The sequence below is a fragment of the Macrotis lagotis genome, chromosome 1 (genome assembly GCF_037893015.1).
Source record: "Macrotis lagotis isolate mMagLag1 chromosome 1, bilby.v1.9.chrom.fasta, whole genome shotgun sequence".
Taxonomy (NCBI): domain Eukaryota; kingdom Metazoa; phylum Chordata; class Mammalia; order Peramelemorphia; family Peramelidae; genus Macrotis; species Macrotis lagotis.
In genome coordinates this window covers 465,601,934-465,626,500 of record NC_133658.1, presented here as the reverse complement: position 1 = coordinate 465,626,500, position 24,567 = coordinate 465,601,934, and the positions used below count along the sequence as shown (strand labels likewise).

Sequence of the window (24,567 nt, the reverse complement as noted above, 5' to 3'; positions counted from 1 at the left end):
CCGTCATTTCCCTGAAATAACTATTTCTTATTTTTGTTAAACATACATTATTTTTAAGGACAATTGGAAAGAGCTCTTGGGGAAACTTTCTAGCTAACTTTCTCACTAAATGTTAAGGTCAGTTCTATCCCATATGACTTGACCTTGAGTTATAGAACTATGGAGTCAAGTAAATTAATTATTAATACTAAGAGCAAATGATCAGTGGATTGATTTCCAAATAATATAACTTTTCCAATATAAAAATAAAAATTGTTCATTTTCTGAAAACAAATAAGTAGTCTTTAAATCATTTTATGGTATGATCATAACATAAAACTTAATTGAAATAACATATCATTAGAACAGAGATTACCCTCATGGAGATTTTAAAAGACTCAAAATTTAAGCCAGTCAATTGATAACAGTATTTGCTTATTGTATTCCAAACATTGTGCTATACACTTACTGAGTTTAGTATATACTAGATGTTCAAATACAGAATAACAGTTTTAATAAACTAATGCTTCCCATTTTGTGAACATTCATACTTTACTCCCATGGTGTAAAATGATTATTCTGAATGCAAACTTGTTTGAAAAGCTAAGTGTTGTATGAGTGTAGGAACCACTGAAAAGTTCAACCAAGTCAAGTTGCTTTCCATTTTTCATGGCAGAAATGAGCTCCACTTTGAAAGACCAATATTTCTACAGCAGTATTATAAAGTAGCTCACCATGGCAGTTGATTTATTGAGTGCTTCTAGGAAAGGACATGTTTGGTACAGGTTATAAAAAATGAGATTCATCTTTGCATTTGAAGTTAAAAAAATGATTGCAAACTAGGATTTCCTCTTCTAAAGAATGAAAAAAATCTAGTCCTTTTTCTTTTTAAAAATAAAAAGTCCTCTAAGCATTGAGGGATTTTTTAAGGGGGGGATGAGACAAAAAAAACCTTAGATTAGTTTCATATTATCATCATATATATGTATTCATTATATATACATATATATATATTATGAATATGTGTGTAAATATATATATTTTTCCAAATTCCTCTGTAGAACATAAGGTAGATTCTCAAAAGGTAAAATTTGCCATTGTTACCTGGTGCAACTGGAACCATCTCACCATCTGAATCTCTAGACAGATTCCCTCTCCGTTGGGAGTTGATAATGGTATAGGCTTTCAAGTCCTGCCCACCCCTGCTTCTCACCTCCCCTGTCAGCTTTGTGAACAGTGAGAGCCTTGGTTTCACACTCTCTACATGACTCCTACTATGTATTCCCTACTTACCTTTCCTTCCTTCCTTTCCTTTCTTCTGTCCAATTCAAAATGTTATACTATTATGTCCTGAATCCTTCTTAGGAAGGATTTGAAAAGAACTAAAGACAGTAACTACTGTTTTAGAATAGAAATTGTATTTCAGAATAGATGCTGTTTTTGAATAGAACTGTCTCCACCATGTTTCACATCCTAGCTGTTATAGTTAACAAGAAAATGGGATTGGGAATTGGTCCAAGTTTATCTTTTGTTCTTATTTTTAACTTACAATAATAGAAAATTTTCTGTCTGTAGGCTTTTAGAGAACTCATGATTAATAATAAGGGCCAAGACCAGAGAAGAGCTAAGCAAAAAGACTATAATTACATTAAGAGGAATTAACGACACTGAATAAAACATAGGCAGCTCAGAAGATGCAACACTACTCAAACATTCATATATGATATATATTGTTGCATATATATATATATATATATATATATATATATATGTCTAATGACCTTATTATGTTTTTGAATTTTTTCATTCCTTGTGATAGATAATAGAGCAAGTTTGGTGCTCTTTATTTAGAAGAAAGGATATAGAAGTTAAACATTTTAACTCTTTCAAAGAACCATTTGTCCTTAATTTCTATTGCATTGTCTCTGATGGTAAATATTTTCATTTTTGTCTTATCAGTGATGTAAGACAATGACCTAGATATAGTGAATGCTTACTAATCTCTTGTTTAATTTTAATTAATTTTTTTAAAAATGTGATTTTGCAATCTTTTTTCTTTAAGAAAATTCTGTTAATTCTTTATTGATTGGAACTGATTTCCAAATTATTTTATTTCATGGCATACATTTTCCCTCTACCTGAGATAGTTCATTCCATGATCCATTAGGATGTTTATGAGTAGATTGAACATACTGTAATGTGGGATAATGTAAACATATCGTATGTAATTCTAGTCAAGGCCTTTAATTCTAATTGCATTTTATTCTGAATAGGAAGGACTCTTAATGTGATTTGGATTTATTCATTTTCCTAATTGTCCATGAATTTGATATGATTGTCTTCTCTAGCCATAGTATCACTTCTGTGGAAACAAACATTGATGAAGAAAAATCATTTTAAAGAAAAAAATGTAAAATACAGTTTTCATGAATTATGCAAAAATAGAGGAATAACCACAAAGTGATAAAGTTTTCAGCATTCTGACAATTAGCAAATTATATTAAATTCAGCAAATATTTGGTGTACACATATTTTTTGCAAAGAGCTAGAAAAATGATTACCTCTTCTTCAATTACTAGAATTCTTAATAAAACTGCTTCTCAGTTTTTTTTCATTCTTCCAAGCAGAACCAGAGTATTGTAATCTTGGAGAAATGAACATGCATTGAATACAGAGAACTAGCATACACATAAATTTTCTTTAAACATTTAGTTGAAAACTGTCAATCTATAAATATAACTTCTTTTCATTGGGACTATTAGCTCTAGTCTAGAATTCCTGATTATTCCCAGTCCTATACCAAGCATACAAAAGAAATGTAAGCAGCTTATCTGAATGACCATTTATATACATGACCTCTAGAAACCTATAGAAATAGAGTTATTTGGGCTTAGAAAACCCCAACTCTTAAAGAGCTCTCTATACTCCCAGGGAGTTAGTAAAGTCCTAATCTTTTGAAATTTTATTTTTTTTTATCTTCCCTTCTTCCTAGCCTGTAAAAATTTACTGAATTTTTCTTATGTCATTCAATCATTCTCCCCCCCCCATTTTGAGATTAACGTTTCCAGTTCTTAGAATCCCCCCCACATCAGCCTTTGCTGCTAAGGTTAAGTCTTTCTGCCATCTTATTAATAATTCACTACAAGCATTATTTTCCCATTTTTTTCTCTTAATTCAGTCAAATTCCTTCTAGGAAACCTTCTCTGAAACCCCTTCCTATGAGTGGTATAGATTATTAGCCTTTTGGAATATACTGTAAACCCTTCAAAGGAACTAGGTTATTAGGAAAGCCATTAATATAACAGGAAACTCCTTTTATTATTCATTCCTAGTGACACTGTGCAGAATATATGTTGGTGATACAAAGAGAAAGGGAAAATATAGTCCTTTGGAAGATATAAAGTTTTGCTTTGTTTTTCTGATTATCATTTTATGTAAATGAAATTATAGTGCAGGTTGAAAAATTCATTTGTGAAATTCTACATAATTCAGTTTTTTCTATGATTTGCAATGTTTACTGATATTAAATAAATCCTTTTCAAGCCATGGATGTAATAAAACATGGAGTAAAAACAGCCTCTCTCCCCAATGAAATGTTCTAAACTGATATGTTTCTAGATTTTCTCTTGGTATTGGCAAGGATGTAGTTAATTTGAAAATGTTGCTTGAAATTTGCTGGCACATTTTTACTTGTTAACCAGACCTTTATTAAATCCTCTTGTCCTCATGGTTTATACCTTCCTGAGATAAAGAAATCAAATATGAAAAAAAAGAAAGTTATAAAGTTTTGGCTCCTATATATTTTAGTTCTGAGTAAAGAGTACTATGCCTCTCTCAACTCCAGTTACAAGCCAACAATTATAGCTGGAATTTAATGAGAAGAAAAGCAATCAAAACTCTATCAAGGATCTGGAGGTCTTAAGGAAGAGAGGTGACTTAAGAAAAACTAGTGGATATTGATTAATTCTCTCATGTAGGGACAACCTAAGATAGGAAAAAGACTAGTGGAAGTATCTGATGACCTGGATAGATTTGGACTTGGAAGGTACTTTATGGGTCTTCTCTCCCAACTCCATCCTTAATGACAAAACAAACAAATTGAAGTTAATCAACTTGCCTAAATTCACATATTTGCTGAGATCTAGTCTAAATCATTTAACTAGATGATTTTTAGCCACCCCCCCATACTATCTTCTTCACTGTAGTTTATAATTTTTCTTCCTGATTTTTTCCTTGTGATTTCTTCACAAAGTATTTGTGGCTTAAATTGTTCCCTCTTCATTTTTCCACAAAACAATTGAATTGCAACAATTTATTAGCTAACTCACCCATTGCCATACCAGATTGACTCTGGACAAAAGCATTATATTAGATACAGTGCTTCAATACTCCTACTCCCAAGAAGTTTGGAATTTAGTACAAGTTTTTCTTTATTAACATTTAATTTTTATTTATTTTTTTCCAATTACATAAAATAAAATATTTAATATTTTTTTAAAAAATGAGTTCTAAATTCTCTACTTCTCTCCTTGAAAAAGCATACAATTTGATATAGATTATATATTTGCAGTCATACAAAATATTTTCATTGTTAGTCATGCTGTAAAAAGAAAACACAGACCAAAAGCCAGGAATAAAGTTTTAAAAAAAAGCATGCTTCAATCTGCAGTCAGACTTCATCAGTTATTTCTCTGACATTTTTCAACATGTCTTTAGAATTGTTTTTGATTACTGTGTTGTTGAGAATAGCTAATTCATTAACAGGTGACCATTGTACAATATTGCTATTACTTTGTACAATGTTCTCCTGGTTCTGCCCATTTTACTATTCTCCAGTTCATGTAAGTCTTCTCAGATTTTTCTAAAAGGATCTTGCTCATCATTTCTCATAGTATAATAGTATTTCATCACAATCATATACAACTACTTATTCAACTAATCCCCAATTCATGGACATCCCTTTAATTTCCATTTCTTTGCCACCACAAAAAAGAGGTGCTAGAAAAATTATTGTACAAAAAAATCCTTTTCTTTTTTTTCTTTCATCTCCTTGGAGGACAAATCTAGTAGTGTCCTTGCTGTGTCAAAGGGTATGCCCAATTTTATAACCATTTGAATTGCTTTCTAGACTGGTTGGATCAGTTCACAACCCCTCTTAATGTCCCTTTCTTACACATCTTCTCCAGCCTTTTAATTTTTCTTTTCTGTCATATTAACTCATTTAATAGTTATGAGGTAGTACCTATGGGTTTTTTTTTATTTCTTTAATCAGTAGTGACTTAGAAGAATATTTCATATGACAATAGATAGCTTTGATTTTTTTTCTCCTGAAAACTAGCAGTTCATATCCTTTCACCATTTATCAGATGAAGTAGTACAAGAATCCTTAATCTAAAATCCATGTATCCTCCCACCTCTATTCTTAAGGGATACATATATAGATTTTAAGACATCCATGAATTTGAATGGGAAAAATCATACCTTTATTTCAATAGAATTGCTTTCCTTTGCAACCAATGCATTTTATTTTATGGTTTTAAAAATATTCTGAGAAGAGATTCATAGAAAGGGGTCCACATCATACAAAGGGATTAAAAATTCCTAATTTAGTAGAAGGGATAATACAAGTATAAAAACAGCAATAATGCAAGGCAAAATATGAGGTTTAACATGGTTATTTGAAGCAAGATCAGGCTTTCCCCATGTTTTACTAGGCAAATGTAGTTGTATGGCCCTTTTGGCTACTAAAGAAAGGTGAATTTTTAGTTGGTGGTTCTCTTTAACAACTCTCCTTCCCACTGTGATACATGTGGCTTTTCTCTCACAGATTTTTTATTACTTTATTATTTAGAGTTATTGATGGACGTGACCTGATGCCCTTGCTTCAAGGAAAAATTCTCCAATCTGAGCATGAGTTTCTTTTCCATTACTGTAATGCATATTTAAATGCAGTGCGCTGGCATCCAAGAAACAGTAAGTAAACTGACCTTTTAACACTTCCAATATTTCACACAATTTATAGCATGACGGAAGGATTTTTTGGGGGAAAAAACGTACAGCCAGAGCCCTATAATATGCCAAGTAGAAGACTAAAATTATGAATATCTGCAGCTTTTTTTCTCCTTCTTTTTACTCCTAATTGTACCCAAGTCCAAAAAGTCAATTTACTGAATACCACTAGTCTAATGCTGTGCAATAAAAATATCATCAAAAAAGCATCAGTTCCCAAATACATTTGCCAGATTTATTTGTTTAGAACAAAGTTCAAATGGCATAATGTTCCCATAAAGTTCAAATTGGGTGCTAACTGATATATGAGCTTTCTAGGTAATGGGATCTTTATGGAATGTCTAATTTAGTTTTATTCTACAAGTTTTATAATTCACTTCTGAAAATAGCTCCATATAAAGGAGCAAATGGATCTATATCAATAATCCTAATTGAATTATCAAAACTAACTGAATTATCAAAACTTCATAAATGTTGCCATATATTTTAAATATTTTTATTATGATCTTTAAACTGAGAAATAGAATGGAATAAGTTGGAAACTACTGAGGAAACTCATGTGAGCTTGGAAACTTACTAACTTTCTAATGAAAGATCTCATCCAAATTTTTGATCAAATCTTAACCAAAAAACTTCACTTTTACTTTTAGATATTATTTAAAGATATTGATCATAGATGTAGAACTGGAAGAAGTCTTAGAAGACATCTAGTCCAGCACCCTCCTTTTGCAAATGAGGAAACTGAGGCCTAGCAAAGTTATGTGACTTGCTTTAATTCACATTGGTCGAGTTGGTTTTGGATTAGACTCAGATTCTTTGTCTCCAGAGACAATGTTCTTTCCACTATATCACACTGCCTCCAAAAGAAATGGAAATGAAGATTTATCTTATTTCTAAAGCATTATAGTGTTTACATAAACAGTTTCCCAAGGAAATGTTATTTTGCTCATAATAATTTTCAATTTTTTTTGTACAACCTTACTAAACAATTAATAAGCTCTCCTAACTTGAAGAATTTCTTCTTCCCTTAATTCATTCCTTGTATGTGGGCAGAAAGTGATAACAGCCTTTATCCTACCCATAATAATTAGATCAGGTTTACACCCTAACATTTTCTGTTTAAGTCTCTGCATTTTTCTGGCAATTAACTCTTTAAAAACTCCATCAATTTTACTAAATGCACATGTATCTTTAAGATTCAGAATGTAAATTCCTTAAAAGCAATGATTATTTTTATCTTCCCCCCTTCTAGCTCTAGTGTCTAAGCACAGTATATATACTAGGGATTAATTAATGCTATTTTTTGATTGTTTGAACCTCCAAACTCTGCCCATATGTCTTTATGTCTCTTGAATGCCTATTTCTGACTGTCCCGTTTCTTATTTTTATATCTTTACTATAATAAATGGGAACTCTTACTTTCTCCAAGTGTAATGACATTTCTTACATAGGGAGTCTATAAGACAATCAGAAAGCATAATTTCTGCTCCTTTTCTATATATAAAAATTGTAATATTAGCATGCATTATACCTTGACACATTATGTTTAAATAATGTGGATACTTAGAATACTTAATAATTTTAGAAATGAAGTCAAGAAAACTTGAGTTCATGTCCTGCCTCAGTCACTTATTAGCATTGTGATTCCAGTAAACCCACTGAACCTCAGTTTCTTCATCTGTAAAATGGGAACAATAGGCACCTACCTACCAGGGTTTATAAGGATTAAATGAGAAGGCATATATAAAGCCCTTTGAAAACCTTAAAACATTGTAGAAATCCTAGCTATGGCAATATCCCTTTTAGCGAAAAACGTTGGAATGTATTGCATTGAGAGTATAAGAGGAATTTATAGTGTGAAGAATAACATAAAAAGATAGCAAGAAATAGGTAGTAAGTAAAATGGAGAAAAAGGAGAGAACCACTGATAGGAAGTTAGTTCTCAGGAAGACAAAATTCACAGTATAAAGATCTTTGAGGAAGGTGAATAGCATTATATCATCTCTCATTCCTTATTGTCTTCTGCTTTTAGTCAACAATGAGAAAATACTACTATTGGACATCTCATTGTTAACATGTTTCCTCGATCATGAATTGAAGAAACTGGCCTTCCTGAGCATCCAAAGACTAAGCCCTCTTTATGTACTTTCCAAATTAAAAGTGAAAATCAGTAATGACCTCTTACAGATTTAGTAAGAAAGGTTGTTTTGTTTGCTTCAAGAGGATATAATTTACTGCTCATTATTTGTTGAATATTCTCAGAAAGAAAGTGTGTCCTTTAATCTAGTGGAGTCATTACAAGACTAGATTGGGACAGAACCCCCCTCCCCAACAACTTTCTACTCACCATTTTCTCAAACCCTTTTCCATAGTCTTGAGAACATTGAAGATTGTCACACTATATATAATATCTTAAAATGGAAATATTGTGTTAGTATGCAGATATTGAAAATAAAAAGGACTAGTTGGTTTCTTTCTTTAGAAAAAGATCTTAAAAGATCCTGAAGCTAGAAGTGTTTTAAGATTCAATCACTTATCCTCATTAGTTCATTACTAACATGTTCAAATATTGACCCCATTAAACATTTCTCTTTTATAAGAAAACAGAACATAACTTCTGTAATGCTCTGTGTCTCAGAAAGTGGAATAACTTTAATATAATTTTGAACTGATGTCATTCATCACTACTACTCCCTTCCCCCATTAAAAATGGAAAGACTTGAGAAAATTTGATATGGTATTAGCATGGAGAACTCTCTTTTTGTGAATGTAGGAAATATGAGTTCAAAAATGTGACCATTGTTTATTTAAAATTTTATGTTATCCAAATTTGTATTATTAAAAACACATGATAGCAGAGAAAGTTGACACTTAATCTGACTTTGTTGTAGAACATCCATTAGTGGGTACCATAGATGACAACCATATATACTATTGATTTTCGATGGACTCCATTGTACACTTAGATTTGCTTCAGTTTGTCATGTACAAGACATATTGGATTCTGGGTTAAATAGACAAAAAGTAAGAGGATTCAAGAATTTTATATTCTATAAGGGGAGACACCATGATAATAGATATAAATAAATACAAGACAACTGAGACAGCACTATTACTAAGAAAATTCAGAAAGGCTTCCTGGAATACCTGGTACCTAAACTGAAGTTAGGAGGAAAAACAGTTTCTAAAAAGTCAAAGTGAGGAGGATGGGTAACATCCTCTATAGAAGCATAGATAATAAGGAATACAAAATTGACTTCAAAGTACATCAAGTAGACCATTTCAGCTAGAATATCAAGGGAATGAAAAAACAAACTGAAAAGGTAGGTTAGAAACAGATTATGAAAGATTGTAAGGAGTTTATATTTCATCCTAGTGACATAAAATCAGAGGTTCATAAGTTTTGAGCTGGAAGGGACCTTAAAGAGAGACTACCTTACCAAATGTTCTTTGCTTTAGAATTATTATTATCAAATTGTAGAAAATTGATTTGGGAGGGAAGATTCTAGAAGCAAGTAGACCAGTTAGAAGACTGTCTTAATAATCTCCATGAGAAGTGATGAAGGCTTCAATCAGGTGTGTGTCCACACGAATGTAGGGAAGAAAATATATGGAAATATAAAAGTTTCATAAATTAAAATAGTTTCACAAAATAAAAAAATTTCATTCAAAAAATGTTCCTAAGACTATGGAAAAGCTTTTGGAAAATGTTCCTTTCTGTAATAGTAAAATAGTAATGGTGCTCTCTTAAGTTGTCTTCTATTTATATCTGTTTCCATGTTGTCTCCCCTTATAAAATATAAAAATCTTGAATCCTGTTAACTTTTATTCATTTAACCCAGAATCCAATACAATGCCCTGTACATGACAAACTGAAGCAAATCTAAGTTATACAATGGAGTCCACTGAAAATTAGTACCATATATGGTTATCATCTATGGCTCCAACTAATGGATGTTCTACAGCAAAGTCAGATTAAGAATCTACTTTCTCTGTAAATGCTACCGCTGTTGTGTGTTTTTAATAATAAAAATTTGGATTACATAAAATTTTAAATCCACAGTATTCATATTATTGAACTCCTATTTCCTATATTCACGAACTTCTAGAAATTATGAGGTAAGATTTGGCAGGTTGGAGATATAAGGGAATAGGAAGAATCTAGAAATATACAAAAAGTCTTATAAATAATAATAATAGCATCATAAGTAACAATACTTGCATTGTAATAGCAATGTGCATCCTTAGCTATGAAAAAATGTTTTATTCCAATCTACGTAAAGTGATTTTTAAAAACTGAACAGTCCTATTTATCTGGATCAGACATAACAACATATCCAGAGATAAGGAGAGGGAAACTTTCCTCCCTAATCTCTTTTATATCCTATCCTTAAGTAAGGTTGCAAAGGTAACAAATGAAATCAGCAGTCTTATCTTACCACATTAACACTTTTTCCTGTGTCTTGATGGGAACAGTGACTAGACAAAGAAGAAGCCTATCACCAGTGTCCTAAGGGAGTTTCCTTTTGATAAAGGAAGAGATAGAAATGAAGGACATATTATCCTTATATTCCATAGGTGACATTGTAATGAACTTCAGACCTTTTGAGGAGAATTATTATGGGGCAGATCTTTGACATAATTTGTCATTTTTGGAAGGGTTGGCATCTATTCTGTGATTTTATGGAGAATTCTTTCAGTGGTACACTTTAGCAACTCCTCAATCACATATAGATCTTGGACTTTGACTGGAAAACTGAGATGTTAAGTGATTTAACAATGGCAGACCACAGTTAATTTTTATCCTAGATGAGACTTAGCCCCTTCTGTCTTTTATGACATGCTTCCATCTAATTGTTACTTTTCCAAAAAGACAAAGTGAGTCATCAGGGGAAAAGCACGTGAGCTTCTAATTTCATACCCGATAAATTAAAATCACACTCTAATGCCACATCCAGAAGTGTAAGTAAGGAATTTTTAGAGATTGAAACAAAGACATTTTAAGCCTGGAGAAGTGTGTTAGATAATCACACTCAATGATGAAGTGTGATATCACAATCTGGTTTTATTAGTCACTGTAAATACTAAAAGAAAAAACAGGAAAGTTTTTAGAAACTGCTTGAGTAGAGGGAAGGAATTTCTCTGAAGTGGGAGAAACTCCTGGAAGATTAAGACATTGATACTAAAAGAGAAATCCTACAGTTATAAAGCTGCCATGAAGTTCTTCAAAAGAACAGTCAAATACTAGTACTATCATTGGATAATTCTAATAGTCAATTCCAATGTATAATTAATCATCTCCTAAAATGTAATAAAACCTAGCTTATTTCAGAGACCAACTTTCTAGAATCCTCTAACTTGTGGAATCTATCTATCATCTATCTATCTATCTATGTAGATATATATGTATGTATGTATGTATTCAAAAGTAACAAAGAGGGATTAAACAGATGCAAAAATAGCCACATAAATAACAAATAACACATATTTTTAATGATAAGGAAGCGGCTGAGTACCCAAAGAGAAGGATGCACTGTTAAGAAATTCTCTGTGCAGAAGAATCTCTCTGATTGAATAGTGATATCTAAAAAAAAAGACTGGAAATATAAAAAGAAGGCAAATGATAAGAATGCAAAGATGAGGGAAGAAGAAAGAGGACTGTGGAGACTAATAGTACTAGCAAGAGCAGAATGAATAGCAGATACAGAAATGCCAATGATAGTGAAGTAGAACCTAGATTATTTCCAATTATAGATGTGGGGGGAGAAAGAGGGACAGCCACCTGTAACTCAATACAATGCTTCTGAAGACATACTATAATGGCAAACTAAGATATAAACCAAAAGTAATTGGACAGTAGTATTATAAAAAACAAGCACCATAGTGGAGGCACAGAACAGAAGGGTACCAAGGTTATGCAAAAGTTTAAAAAAAAAACAAAATCCAAAACCATAAACAACTAAAAAAAACTATACTAAGACATTTGACTTGAAAAGGACAAGCCAAAAAAGGTTGATAGATGAGTATGGCATTGACTGTTCTTCCTAGAAAGAGGCTATAATAGATGTAGCAAGGGCTGCTGTTAGATCCTTTATGTGTTCTATTCATGCAAAGAAAAAAGCAGTAGCATACTATCTCCCCTTACAAATAGCACTTTTTTCCCAGTCAGTTAATGCATGAATCTATAAAGACTACTCTTTTTTAATGTCCTTATTTGCTTTTTTTTAAAAACTACTCAGAAAAATAGTTACATCTGAGAACAGCAAAATTATTTTGTTGCTAAAACATTTGTGAAACTCACCCTGAAGAAACAGGCAGTGTCTGAAAATATGTAGACAGATCAAAGAGAAAAACCAAGATGTAATGGGTTGCTGAGAGGAGTGAGAGCTTAAAGATAACAGTATCTCTCAGAATTCTATATCCATTACAGGAACTACTATTTGCATATAACACAGAATTTTAGAATTCTTTAATCAGCATAGGAGTCCCATCTGCATAGCTCAGAGGGACTGCTAGTGTGTATTCCCTTTTCTTGCCATCATATCTCCTCAGTCCTTTTGCTATTTGATGAAATGGATTCCTGGGAGAAATTACCACAGTGAAGGGACTATCATACATTTCTGACCACAAATTATGTAATAGTTGAACTGAAAAGATTCAGGAAGAATTAAGCAGAGCTATAGAGTTCAAAAGAAGAGAAGCAGTTAAGAGAAGAATTTGGAAAAAATGTAAACCTGATCTCAGTATAAGTTTTTGTATTTCTGGTACAACTTGATAAAGAATAGTCCTTCATAGCCCTTGACTGACTAAGAATGCTGCAAAAAAGATTCATAGCCCTTATGTCCTACTAAGGAGACTACTGAACTATTGCATAACTACTTTTATTAACAAAAATAATAATGGATTGCATGGAAGGTTCTTGGAAGGTTCACAAAAAACTTCAATCAATAGTCAGCCAATGAGCATGTATTAAAATGTACTAGGCATTGTACTAATCACTGAGGATTCAAAGAAAGATGAAAGACAGTTGTTGTCAAGGAGATCACAGCAAAATTGGGAAACATAACATATAAGCCATGTACAAGTAAGGTGTACATAGGACATATCTGAAAAACTCAAGAGAAGAAATGCATTAGCACTGAAGAAGATAACAAAGAGTGATTGCAGAAATTTTGCTAGTTCTTAAAGGAAGCCAAAGAAGCCAGAAAGCAAAATAAGAAGGGAAAGGATTTCTAGTAGTAAGAAACAGACAGTGAAAAATGTGTTTCTTATAAGTAGATGCATCAAACACAGTTTCTTTGAAAATATACTGTTCTCATTGAGAATATGTGCACTTATGGGAGATGTGTTAGAAAACTGGTGATGAAAAAGTATTTAGATTCCCCAAAAAGGAGGAAAAACAGATTCTTAAAGCCATAGGCAGTGAATTTTGATACCATTACCTGAAAAAATTCTAAAATTGTTACTAAACTGAGACTTTATGAACATTTGGATTGCAAGTCCATGATCAGTAAGAGCCAGCATTGGTTCAGTAAGAAAATATTACGCTACATTAAACCCATTTGCTTTTTTGATATATTTTTCAATAGATAAGTTTTTGAATTTATAGCATCAAGAGATGTTGTAGACATATTATAAAGGTTTCTTAGCAAATCTAGACATGACAGTTCTTGATAGCCTTATAAATAAGGTGAGAAAATAATGAAATTAGATAATATAATTATCTACATTTGCTGCTGTTTAAATGGCATTGTACCAAAAAAAGGATATTAACTAATGGACTGATCTAGAAGGAGGTAGCTAATGTCTCCAAGTTCTGGCACGTGGATAATCTAACACAATTAAAAAATAATAATTTTGATGAAGGCATTGGAGGTATGCATAATATAACAAAAAGTGGATACTTTAGAGATGGGGAGATAGCGAATATATTGAATGACAGAAACAGAATATGACAATATTTTGGTAGATAGGACTAATAAAATGATATTTCATAAGAGTAAATTGTGAAGGATAGTCCTATTTTGTACCCTGTCATAAACAGTTAGTGTAAATGAGATACAAGATCAGGTCTACTTGAGTTAGCTATGTAAATAAAAATTTAAATGGAAAAAACACTATTAGCAGCAGTGAAAACAATGATTTTCTAGTGGGTAAAAAAATGCTTGGGAGAAGATTTTTTTTTACACACTTATTTCATAATTAATTTTCTAGAAAAGTAATCATGTTGTACTACCTAGTAGGTAATTCAACTTTGCATACTTTGCTCCATCTTTTTTCAAAGGAAGCATATGATAGGAGGGAAGGAAGAAAGGAAGGAAGGAAGGAAGGAAGGAAGGAAGGAAGGAAGGAAGGAAGGAAGGAAGGAAGGAATAGATTATCTTCAAGTTTCCTTCCATCTCTAGTGTGTGAATTTTGAACTTCAAAAAGTGTTTTTTAATCTTTGGAATTTCAATGCGAGACAAAAATCTATTCTTGATTACTTGCATCTGTTTCTATTTCTAATTTTCCTGACTTTCCTTCACTGTTTTAAGTTGCTCCTTATGTATTTTAGTTTCATCTAATGCTCTTTACTTGTAGACACCTGTCCCTTTTTTATTTCTTTGTCTTTTCCCTTTGAAGAAACAAATATGATAATCCTTCATTATTTGTATTTATTTTTCTTTATCAGCCCTATCATTTCCCATTTTTCTTTTTTGTACTTTTTAAACATCTTTAGTTGAAAATAAAACCAAACAAATCAATGCTGATTTTAATTCTTTCTCTCCCTTCAGAAGATAATTTCCAAACTTAGTCAACATTTTTCTTCCTCCTTGATTCTCTGAATTCCCAATAGCTGTCACTTCAGAAACTTATGTTATACAGAACTTTCTGTATAGTAGATATTTAATTGAATTGTTGAATCATTTTAGTGGATTCAGTTTCCAGCTCTGCTTACTCATTATTTTTATGAACTCAGACTTGGATGCTTGAACTTTCTAAGCTTCAGCCTCTAAATCTGTAAATTAAAAAAAACTGACTAGATGATGTCTCAGTTTTTTTTCTATATATCATTCTAGTTCCCTCTTTTCTTTGCATTATGACTCTGCCTATGAGAGGATTTTTGTAAAGTGAAAAGATTCTACTCGAGGCTACTGTGAGAGGAAGAATTGGAATTCTTACCCTCTCTTTCTCTCTCTCTCTCTGACTCTCTGTTTCTCTGTCTCTGTCTCTCTGTCTCTCTGTCTCTCTGTCTCTCTCTCTCTCTCTCTCTCTCTCTCTCTCTCTGACCTTTTGAATGCAGAAATTTCTGATTACTCTCCTATTCCTCCAATTAGGCACAACTTTCCATCTACTTTATTCTTGACTTTCTTTAATGTAGAAATCTCCTTGGAGAGCACAAATGGCCCCCTCTAACAGCTCACTTAACCTTCCACTGGACAGAAACTATTGATGAGCTCATTTTTTTTGTCTACAAATAAACCAAATTCATCCTTTTAACCTGTTTTGGAAAGGTATAAAAATATAAATCATTATGATTACTTTTCATTTGTCTTCTGAGACTATCAAGATCAATCCCAGTAACTTTTTTTAGTTACATTATTTTTTAAAATTTATTTATTTATTTTGAATTTTACATTTTTCCCCTAACCTTACTTCCTCCCCCATCCCCCACAGAAGGCAGTCTGTTACTCTTTACATTGTCTTTATGGTATACATTGATCTAAGTTGAATGTGATTAGAGAGAAACCATATCCTTAAGGGAAAAAAATAGGTAATGGTCTTTGTTCAAACTCCACAAATCTTTCAGCTGGTACAGCTGGTATTCTCCATTGCAGATATCCCAAAATTGTGCCTGATTGTTGCACTTCATGTTGCTATTAGGATGCACAGTGTTCTGGTTCTGCTTCTCTTGCTCAGTATCAGTTCATGCAAATCCTTTCAGGTTTCCCTGAATTCCTATCCCTCCTGGTTTCTAATAGAACAATAGTGTTCCATAACATACATATACCACAATTTGTTCAGTCATTCCCGAATTGATGGACATTCACTCAATTTCCAATTCTTTGCCACCACAACCAGGGCTGCTATGAATATTTTTGTACAAGTGATGTTTTTACCTTTTTTCATGATCTCTTCAGGGTATAGACCCAGTAGTGATATTGCTGGATCAGAGGATGTGCACATTTTTATTGCCCTTTCTGCTCTCCAGAAAGACTGAATGAGTTCACAGCTCCACCAACAATGTATTAGTGTCCTAGATTTCCCACATCCCTTCCTACATCAGTCATTGTCCTTTCTGGTCACATTGGCCAGTCTGAAAATTGTGAAGTGGTACAATCCCAGTAACTTTTGACAATCTAATTTTCACTATCTCATTCTCTCCCTTTATATAATATGCCATACTTTCTATCTCTAAAATCCCTCCACCCCCACCCCTGCAGTAATGAAACACAAATAAGAAATTGTTGTGGTTGACCATTCTGTTATCTTATTTAATCCTTCAATTTTAATTGAACAGAACTATAAGTAAACATTAAATAAATGTTAATATTTGTATTTAACATGTATTTTCCTTGACAGGAAGAATAGAGGAATGTGGTGGCATCAGGGGGAAGGGACTATTTTTTGGAAACAATTCTCTTGAATGAAAAATTCAGCAACAACTGAACTCTCATCCTAATTTTTCATCTCATACTGCTTTGTTCTCCTAGTAGTTTTGATTAGGAATAGTCCTGTTAGTGGTTATCTAAGTTCCAGTGTCTGCTCAAAATATAGCCACTGTTCCTACCTCAAACATTAGCTCCATCCTTTCTTAAAAAATACCTGAGTACAATGCATCAGAGTTCACCCTCACATCTGCACACATTTCTCCATGGCTAGGAAATTATGAAATAAACTATTACCCTGGTATTTTCTGTCCCATTCAACAAGCTTCATCCCAGTTGTAATCATTTGAAAGAGCAAGTGAATGAATGAACCATTTCAAAGAAAGCTCATTTATGTCTCAGCAAATATTCCTGTCAAGATGATTGGGAAGTCCTGATAGGGGCAGCTAGGTGGCACAGTGGATGGAGCACCAGCCCTGGAATCAGGAAGACTTGAGTTCAAATGTGGACTGACACTTTATATTTCCTTAGCTGTGTGACTTTGAGCAAGTCACTTGACCCCTTTGCCTTACAAAAATAAAAAAGGGCATAATTAGATTCTTCTATAAATCACATGCTATGTTTCATTTTTTCCCCTTCTTATCATCTTTATTCCAGATTTCCAAATGAATGCAGTGTCTGTATTTCTGTCACTAGATTGTGCTTTCTTGAGCTTTTCCTCTTTGTACTGATGTAGTAACATTAATATATTGGGTATTTAATTTTAAATGATATCATGACAACAGTACAGTGTTTTCTACAAGTGATATTTTCATTCTGAAATGAAATAGAATTTTGAACAATACACTACTCTCTTTCTAATGTCTAATTTCTGTTTGTTATACGAATAAAATATTTTTTCACAATTAAGTATATATGGTTCCAATTGAAAATTTTTACTGAAATGTAATCATTGTATCTTTTTGCAAATAAACATTTTTATCAAGACTTTCCAACCATCTTGACAGAGAAAACATTCGCTAAGACATAGAAATGAGATTTTTTTTCTTTGAAATGGTTCATCCATTCACCTGCTTTTCTGAACAAAGTCCAAATTATTTTTACTTTTTCTCTATTTACTGACATATAGTACCAATTGTATTTTACTATTGGAGACAAAAGAAATCAACCCCTGATCACATCTTCTCCCTTCAGATTTTGTTATTTTCTCTTTAGTGAAGGGCCTTTGCAAATGAAAAGTTCTTCCTTTTACTGGTTCCTTATTAATTCTATTATCTAAAGTCAAAGGGCCTCACAAAAATTTATTTCAAGCTATGTTTATTTTCTAAGTTACTTCCTTATCTTTAATATATATATGACTATCAGGAATCAGAAAATTTGAGTTAACACTCCTTCTTTCCAAATAATTAATGGTTTAAACTTGGGAAAGTCATTTGGTCATACAGCCTCAGTTTCCCAATTTGTACAATATGGAAGAAAATAACTCTACGACCTATTGAAATCTAAAATAGCATTAGATATTTATCCTTTTTGTGATATTTTATATATATCACTGATATTTAATCTAATATTATAGAGCATATTGTATTGTAATAATAATATTAGAAGCATTTAAGTTGTATAGTGATTAGAGTACTGGACCTGCAGTCAGGAAGACCTAAATCCAAATTCAGCTTTGAATACTCACTAGCTGTGCAAATCCTTGTGCAAATCCTTGGGTAAATTCCTTAATTTCTGTCTTCCTTAAGTTTCTACTTCCCAGGGTTGTTGTGAAGATTGACTGGAATAATATTTATAAAATGTTCAACAATATCTGACATTATTTAGCAAATGCTTTCACACATACATACACACACACACACACACACATATATGTGAGGTACATTTGATTTCACATAGTAGAATCAACAACAAATCAGTAAAGAACTTTTTATTTACATCACCTGAGAAGAACTCTCTAAAGAGAAAATAAGAGAATCTGAAAGGAAAATGTAGATGAGAAAAGAGATTTAACATTGCAATGATCAGGGGTTGATTTCTTTTGTCTCTAATACATATGCATATGTATGTCCAAAATATTTGGATTTAAATATCAATATATGTTACAAGGAAAAAGGGAAGTCATAGGGGAGAGGAAAAGGACTAATCCCCTTCTGCAGGGGAGGAGAAAGATATTGGCAGAAGCAGCAGACTTTTCCCTTAAACTGCCAGATCATGAAAATAGGATGGTCAACTTATCTAAAAGGGTCCCAGCTGAAGAAACAGTTTCTCAGTTTAATGCAGACTGACTGGTGCTTGTCTAGACAGGGAGTCCAGAATGGAGGTGCAAATAACAAATTATGTCAGTTCAGGGCAGGCTTCATCCTTGATATGTTCAATGCCTCTTGCATTCTCTGGGTTCAGTGTGTCTGTAAAATATGTCATCTCAGGACAAATTCAGGGTCCCCTTCACAGTAAGTATGTGCACACACACACACACACACACACACACACGACATGCACATACACACACATAAACAAGAGCTATAACTTGACATTTCTGCACCTAGATTATTAGAAGTAACTTGTTCTTGGGGTGAGAGACTCACTTTTAGCTTATTGAGTCAGGAAGAAGCAATTCTAAGATAAAGACACTATACTCGCCTTCATCAAGAAGTTAGAGCTGGATAATGACTGCTTTTTGGTGTTAACTGTGTTCTCTAAATTTCCCACTCTGTAACACAAGATGCCCAGTCATCCTGTTCTAATAATAATATCACAATAATATATGTATCTTCTTATACTACTTTTATATTGATTCTTTCCTTCCCTCTTTTCTCTTCCTTCCTTCCTTCCTTCCTTTCTTCCTTCCTTCCTTCCTTCCTTCCTTTTTTCCCTACCCTCTCTTCCTTCCTTACTAGAAGGAGGAACCAGATTGAGATGAAGTCATTAACCTCATTGCCTTGAAAAAATATTTAAAAAGAAGTTTAAAACAAAGAACAATTTTTCCCCTTTAAAAAAGAACTATCTACAGATTATTTTAAATGTATTTATAATCAAACCAGTTTCCATACCACTTCAGTTATTAAACTTACTTTAACATTGTAAAGCCTAACATTTTTATTAAAAAAATTTTTCTGAAGAAGAAATTCATCATTTAGCAGGTGGTACAGTCAGGTTTCTTTTACTAGTGGCCACTTCTATGTCACCCAACTTTGGGTAACCCTACCAGCTAGATTTATTGTTCTCACCCTCTATTTCCCAGTATTGCAAATCTACTTTTAGCAACATAGATCTTGGCTATAAGGTTAAGCCTTGGTTTACTGTCTGGAGGAGGTTTCTCACCTCTGCCACTCATCTCTGCCTCTATAGCTCATCAGACTAGGCCCCTGGCTCACAAAAATAAAAGTGATAGGTTACAAGTAAAGGGCAGCCCATGAATGAAACCGACAATGTCATTATTCTTACAGCCTCTGATTTTCCTTCAGTTTGCATCATGATGTGGTAACATAATTTTAAATGAAGAACAGTAACAAAGGAGTTAATTGGCATACCTGTGTTCTTTCTAGACTTAACTGGAATCAGGTCTGTTCTGATCTTAATACATTACCTTTTATAAAGTATCTTAGTGTGCAGGCATAATAAACACTTTTCTTTGGCATTTCATTAGCTCAACAATTTCAAGGGGTGGCTATGTGGTGCAGTGGATAAAGCACCAGCCCTGGAGTCAGGAATACCTGGGTTCAAATCCAGTCTCAGATGCTTAATAATTGTCTAGCTGTGTGGCCTTGGGCAAGCCACTTAACTCCATTTGCCTTGCAAAAAAAAAAGATTTTCAAAATTATATTTGGGAATTAATTAGTCTGTGCCCAATAATTTTAATTCCACTGCCATCTTGTTTTATTTTTAGCTTAACAATGGAAAAAAGGACAAAACTACTTAAATAGCTAAATATTGAAAATATTACTGTAAATACTGTTCAGTGGATTACAAAAATTTTATGTTTAAATTTGTTTAATGACCAGATATTTACTGGTTCCTTCCTGTGTGTAAAGTCCTTTCTATATATTTCCCTACTCCAAAGCCCATAAAGCAAAAATTTCTTAGTATGATTGCCAATCTAACATTTACCAAGGAAATTCAAAATCTGAGAATTAAAATAAAGGCTAAAATTTTGAAATATATTCTCGAGCCCTCTCACAAGAAATCTTAGTGGAAAACCTTTTATAGTTTATGCTCAGTTGATAATTGATGTCATTTTTCTAAGTCAGTTCTCTTTCTATTTGACCTCTCAGCAGTCACTCATTTCTCCTAGATAATTTCTTCTCCCTTCACTTGTGTGACATTTCTGTCCTTAGGTTCTCCTCCTGCTTGACCAACTTCTTGTTTTGTCTCTTTTCCTGAATCAAAATCTGTTTCCCAACCATCTGTTTTTCTCAAGATTCTGTCCAGAGCTTTCTTCTCTTCTTATACTCAATTTCTTGATTATCTCATTGGAATGAATAAATTCAATAATTATCTCTGTTCAGATGATACCCATATCTATAAAATGAACCTTTAGACCAGATTGTGTGTTTCCTAAACTTAAGTCCTACATTACCAGTTCTCATTACCTGGTTGTTCCATGGGTATCATGCTAAATACTTTAACTCGTGTCTTCAATACCTCCAGTATTTATCACATAATAGTGTATTTCTGCATGGCACTTAGAGTTTGCAAGGGAATTTGACTCCTTTTTTCAACTGATCTGAACTGAAAGATATGTAATATCAGATATTTTTATTCCCATTTTACTAATGAGGGAATTGAGTACCAGAGAAGTAGTCTACCCAAGGCTTGTTATTCAGTGTTCTTATTTGTGTCCATTTCGTGAATCCCATTTTGAGTTGTTTTGGGTTTTATTTTTTGGCAAAGATACTGGAGTTATTTGCCATTTCCTTCTCTAGCTCCCTTTACAGATGGGGAACTGAGGCAAACAGAATTAGGTAGTTTACCCAATCACACAGATAGTAATATATGATATTATATGATTTGAATCCAGGAGGATGAGTTTTCCTGATTTCAAGTCCAGTGTTCTAGACACACTGCCCTAGTTGACATAACTATTAAATAGCAAAACTGGAATTCATCCAGACTTCTATACACTATACCATAATATGAACCAAAAGTGTTTATACCTTGTATTGATTAGAGTTAATAATCTCCAAAGCAAATATGAGTGAGGAGGAAAAATCAAGTCTTGGAACTTGTAACTCAGAAAAGGGGATTCTGGATATGTTATAGACCCCAGTATAAACCAAAATGAACATTAAAATAATTTCTACTCAATCCCTTGAATGACTTTGGAAAAGTCACATAATAATTTTAGGCCTCAGGTACTTAATCTATTAGTGATTTATAGTCTCTAAAGCTACAAACCTATGACTCAATCTTTTTAAATATGGATTTGTGGCTCCATTACAAAACTGGAAATGAAACAATCTTAAAATAAACCTATAGTAGATATGGACAAAAACGTACTCCATTATCTATGTTCTATTGTGTTATCTGTGACCACTTATCTCTGTATTCATGAAGCTACTGCTTACATATATTTTCTCAGACTGTCAGTCTCTCTAAAACATTATTTTTGGCAAAGATGACCTCCTAGAGTTTGCTGTGCTTTGTGATGTTACAATTGGAAAGTGGAGAGACCTGGAAAAGAATAATACCCTGCAGTTTATCATTTGCAGGCTTCTTTGAGCATTATCACTGTTGATAACTATACTAGCGAGATTGAATATGAAATTCAGAACTCATTATCTAAGGCCAGAAGCTTAGAGAATGGATTGGAGGGGAAAAATAAAACTGTGAGTGTCTCTAATGTATGAGTCATTATTAGATTTGTAAGGAGTTGAGAATGGATTGACTCCTACAAAGTTTAAAAGGGACAGGTTTCTGGGTAGAATGATGGATTTTTCTTTTAAATTAAAATTTTAATATAATAAGGAATAAAGCCCCTACTTCCCCTTTCAAGGAAACAGACAATCTCATAGAATTTTCTATTTATTTTAAAATTATTTTTGAAAAGATTTATTATTTATTTTAAATGGTCTTCTCTTTGTAAAGTTTTTGTTCAAATTCTCTCTGTTCAATTCACATGCACATCCACTGAAAATATGTGCAATGATATCAATAATATTTGTGAAATCAATAAAATCAGTTCCATTTTAGCCATATTTTATAAAAGAAACACAAAAAAACAAAGAAAATTATATTTTAGTTTGCACTCAGAGTTTATCAGTTCTCTTTCTCTCTCTGGAAGTAGTATTTTTTCTTAATCATGATTCTTTTGGAATTTTCTTAGATTGTAATATTGTTCAGAGAGGCCAGATCTTTCATAGCTGATCATCATTACTGCATGGTGACATCCCAGTTCTTCTCAGTTCACTTTGTTGCAGTTCATATGTCTTTCACGATTTTCCCTCATCATTTCCAGGAATTCCATAGTGTTCCATCACAGTCACATGCTACAACTTCTTCAGGCATTCCCCAATCAATTAGCATTGCCACAATTTCCAATTCTTTGTCACTATAAACGAGTCCTTATAAATATATTTATACATAGAGGTTATTTTTTAATTTGATCTCTTTGAGATACAAACCTCATGGTAGTATAGCTGGAACAAAGAATTTGCACAATTTTATAGGATTTTGAGCCTACTTCCAAATTATTCTCCACAATGGTTGAACCAGTACACTATTATACCAACAGTTCATTAGTACATCTATTTTTCCCTCATCTCCTCCAGTATTTGTTAAAGAAGGTACTATGCCCTATGAGCAAAGCAGAATTGCAATACCTCAAAAGGAATGTGAGATTTAGATAGGCAAAGATGACCTCCTCCTAGAATTTGCTATAATTTGTGATTTAGAGATTTAGAGAATCCACCCTATATTTTCTTTTCCTTTCTTTTTTGGTAGTTTATTTTTTTAAATTTATTTTTTATTCTCATTTTGTACAAATGTTTTTACATTAATAAAATATACTTGTTTACAAGTAGACAAAATACCCCTCCCCCCATGAATATAGATAAACTTGCTTGGGTGAAAAAATAAAGGGGAGAGAAAAAAATTAAAATTAAAAAAAATAATAGTAATAATTGTAGGTATGGCCAGGTGGTGCAATAGATGAAGCACCAGCCCTGGAGCCATGAGCACCCGAGTCTATATCCATCCTCGTAAACCCAATAATCACCCAGCCATGTGACATGCAAGCCACCCGATCCCCACTGCCCTGCAAAAACCAAAAAGAAGAAAAAAAAAGACCCAAAATAAAATAAAATAGTAATAATAGTAGGGGTGGCTGGGTGGCAGACAGAGCATTGGCCCTTGAGCCAGGAGCACCTGGATCTGAATCTGGCCCCAGACACCCAAAGATCACCCTGCTATGTGGCCCCAGGCAGGCCACCCAGCCCCACTTGCCCTGCACCCACCCCCAAATGATAATAACAAAAAATGTGCTTCAGTCTTTGTTCCAACACCATCAACTCTGTTGTGAGTGGATCACATTCTTTATGATAAGTACATCACAAAAGTTACTTCCATATTTTTCCAACATTGCCATTGCTGATCACAACTCCTTCCTTTCTTATTTCTCCACTACCATGTACTATATTTTATCTCTCCTTTCACTCTGACTCTGCTGTAGGGTCGCTGAGTGGCCCAGCAGACAGATCCCTGGTCCTGGGGCCAAGAAGCCCTGAGCCCCCATACCACCCCTTAGGACCAGAATCCACCTGGCCTTATGGTCCTGGGCAGGCCATCCAATCCCAGCCCCTTGCAAGAAGTAAAAAAGAAAATGTTTTATACCTGACCACTGTCTCCCCATGGTCCATCCTCTCCTCCTTTATTCACATCCCCACCCCTTCCCCTGCTCCCCCCTCCTTCTTACTCCAGCTGTCTATACCCCATTAAGTATATTTGCTGTTTCCTCTCCTAGCCATCTCTGATGAGAGCAAAGGTTCCCTCA

General features: G+C 33.2%; 1 protein-coding gene across 5 annotated transcripts in view; it reads left to right on the top strand.

The window, feature by feature from the left end:
- Window positions 1-24,567, top strand: part of STS (steroid sulfatase) — a 203,630-nt gene that overhangs the window by 160,351 nt on the left and 18,712 nt on the right. For all 5 annotated transcript variants that reach the window (XM_074213609.1, XM_074213612.1, XM_074213608.1 and 2 more), the window contains one exon: window positions 5,831-5,952. In XM_074213609.1, the coding sequence (XP_074069710.1) occupies window positions 5,831-5,952 (122 nt within the window). The remainder of the gene's footprint in view (window positions 1-5,830; window positions 5,953-24,567) is intronic.